General features: G+C 47.0%; 1 protein-coding gene across 1 annotated transcript; it reads left to right on the forward strand.

The window, feature by feature from the left end:
- Positions 1 to 242: 242 nt before the first annotated feature.
- PHALS_04373 (gag-pol polyprotein) lies at positions 243 to 1567 on the forward strand (the record flags this gene model as incomplete). The annotated part of the gene is made up of 2 exons (XM_024718478.1): positions 243 to 1334; positions 1397 to 1567. 2 exons carry the CDS (start codon positions 243 to 245, stop codon positions 1565 to 1567), a joined length of 1263 nt encoding a protein of 420 aa, XP_024583873.1.
- Positions 1568 to 1734: the final 167 nt, after the last annotated feature.

The raw sequence follows: 1734 nt of genomic DNA on the forward strand, positions 1-1734 counted from the left end.
AGTTGTACAAGCAATTGGAACAGGTGACATTGTCATGTCAATGAAGACGCCGGTGGGATTAAAAAAGGAGTGCTTACCTCTGTCTGGCACATTCCTAAGCTATCAGCAACTTATTTTCCGTCGGACGTTTTACTAAGAACGTTGGTCCAGTAACCTTTGAGCGCGACGGTTGTTTCGCTGAGGTCGAAGGTCTTCATTGGAAGCTTGGTGAGCGTGAAGGCAAGGGCTTATTTCATCTTTGCATGAAGCCTATTATACCTGACGAGGCCAACGTGACAAGATCGTTGGGATGCAATGAGGACACCACTTCGTACCTCTGGCACCTTCGACTTGGTCACATAGGCCATGGCGGCTTAGAAGCCATCGTCAAGAAGGGTTATGGCATTGGGGTCAATTTGGCGTCAGTAAAGCAGTGGGAGATGTGCGATGGCTGCGCACTGGGGAAGCAAACACGTGTAAGATTTACAAAGTCTTCTTCTAAATGGGACCAACAAGTGCTTGAAGTCATTCACAGTGACGTTTGTGGACCAATGCAGACCGCGACATTTAGTGAAATACGCTATTTTGTCACGTTCATTGACGAGTACTCCCATTTTTGTGCTGTGTACCTGCTGAACACCAAGTCCGAAGTGTTTGACAAGTTCGCAGATTACGTTGCGCTTACTGAGACCCATACTGGCAAGAGGGTCAAATGCATTCGAAGCGACAATGGCGGTGAATACACTTCTGCTGCAATGACCAACTTTTGCGCAAAGCGCGGCATTGTACAGAAGTTCACGCCACCGTACACACCTCAGTTGAATGGTGTTGCTGAGCGAATGAATCGGACTTTGGTTGAATCGGCTCGATGCATGATGGAACATGCCGGTTTGTCGAAGTTTCATTGGGGTGAAGCTGTTGTGACTGCCGCATTTCTAGGCAACAGATGTCCAACTCGAGCAACAATGCACGACAAGTCGCCATATCAAGTTTGGACAGGCAAAAAGCCTTTACTGGCGAATTTGAAAGTGTTCGGATGCCATGCGTATGTTCACGTGCCGAAAGAGAAGCGATCCAAGTTCAACGCCAGGTCAGTCCGCTGTCAATTTCTTGGCTATTCGGATTATGAAAAAGCGTATCGATTCGAATACGTCGAAAGTGGTCGATTGTTGGTTAGGCGTGATGCACAGTTTATGGAGAACGTGTTCGACTGCGGAAAGCACTCTGCTCAGCACGAGATTGTGATACAGGATGAAGAAGAACAAGATTCGTTACAGTCTGATGAGACGGATAAAGAAGATAACGATGATGTGCGAATAAAGAAGACTTTGCGCCTGGCAGCATACGTTACAACCGTTCAGAGTCGCTTGAAAAAGCTGTCAAAATTCCTAGGCCGAAGCGATCAGGTCGTTATCAGTCTCTCGAAGAGATGTCAGCTGCAGCTCAAGATTTTGAAGCGGCCTACATCATGGATTCAGTGCGAGAAATGCCGACAACATTCAAGTCGGCTATGGAATCCAGTGATGCAGGCAAGTGGAAAAAGGCATGCGACTCAGAAATACAGTCGTTCCAACAGAACAAGACCTAGATGGGTTTTTAACATTAAAGAGAATAAACTGGGAAAGATCGAGCGTTTCAAGGCACGTCTTGTGGCCAGAGGTTTTCTGCAGAAGTATGGTGTCGACTATGAAGAGACGTTTGCGCCAGTAGCCAAGTTCACATCCATCAGGATTCTTTTAAGTCTTGCGGCCAAGT

This window comes from Plasmopara halstedii (genome assembly GCF_900000015.1).
Source record: "Plasmopara halstedii genome assembly, contig: Scaffold_2604, whole genome shotgun sequence".
NCBI classification, from domain to species: domain Eukaryota; phylum Oomycota; class Peronosporomycetes; order Peronosporales; family Peronosporaceae; genus Plasmopara; species Plasmopara halstedii.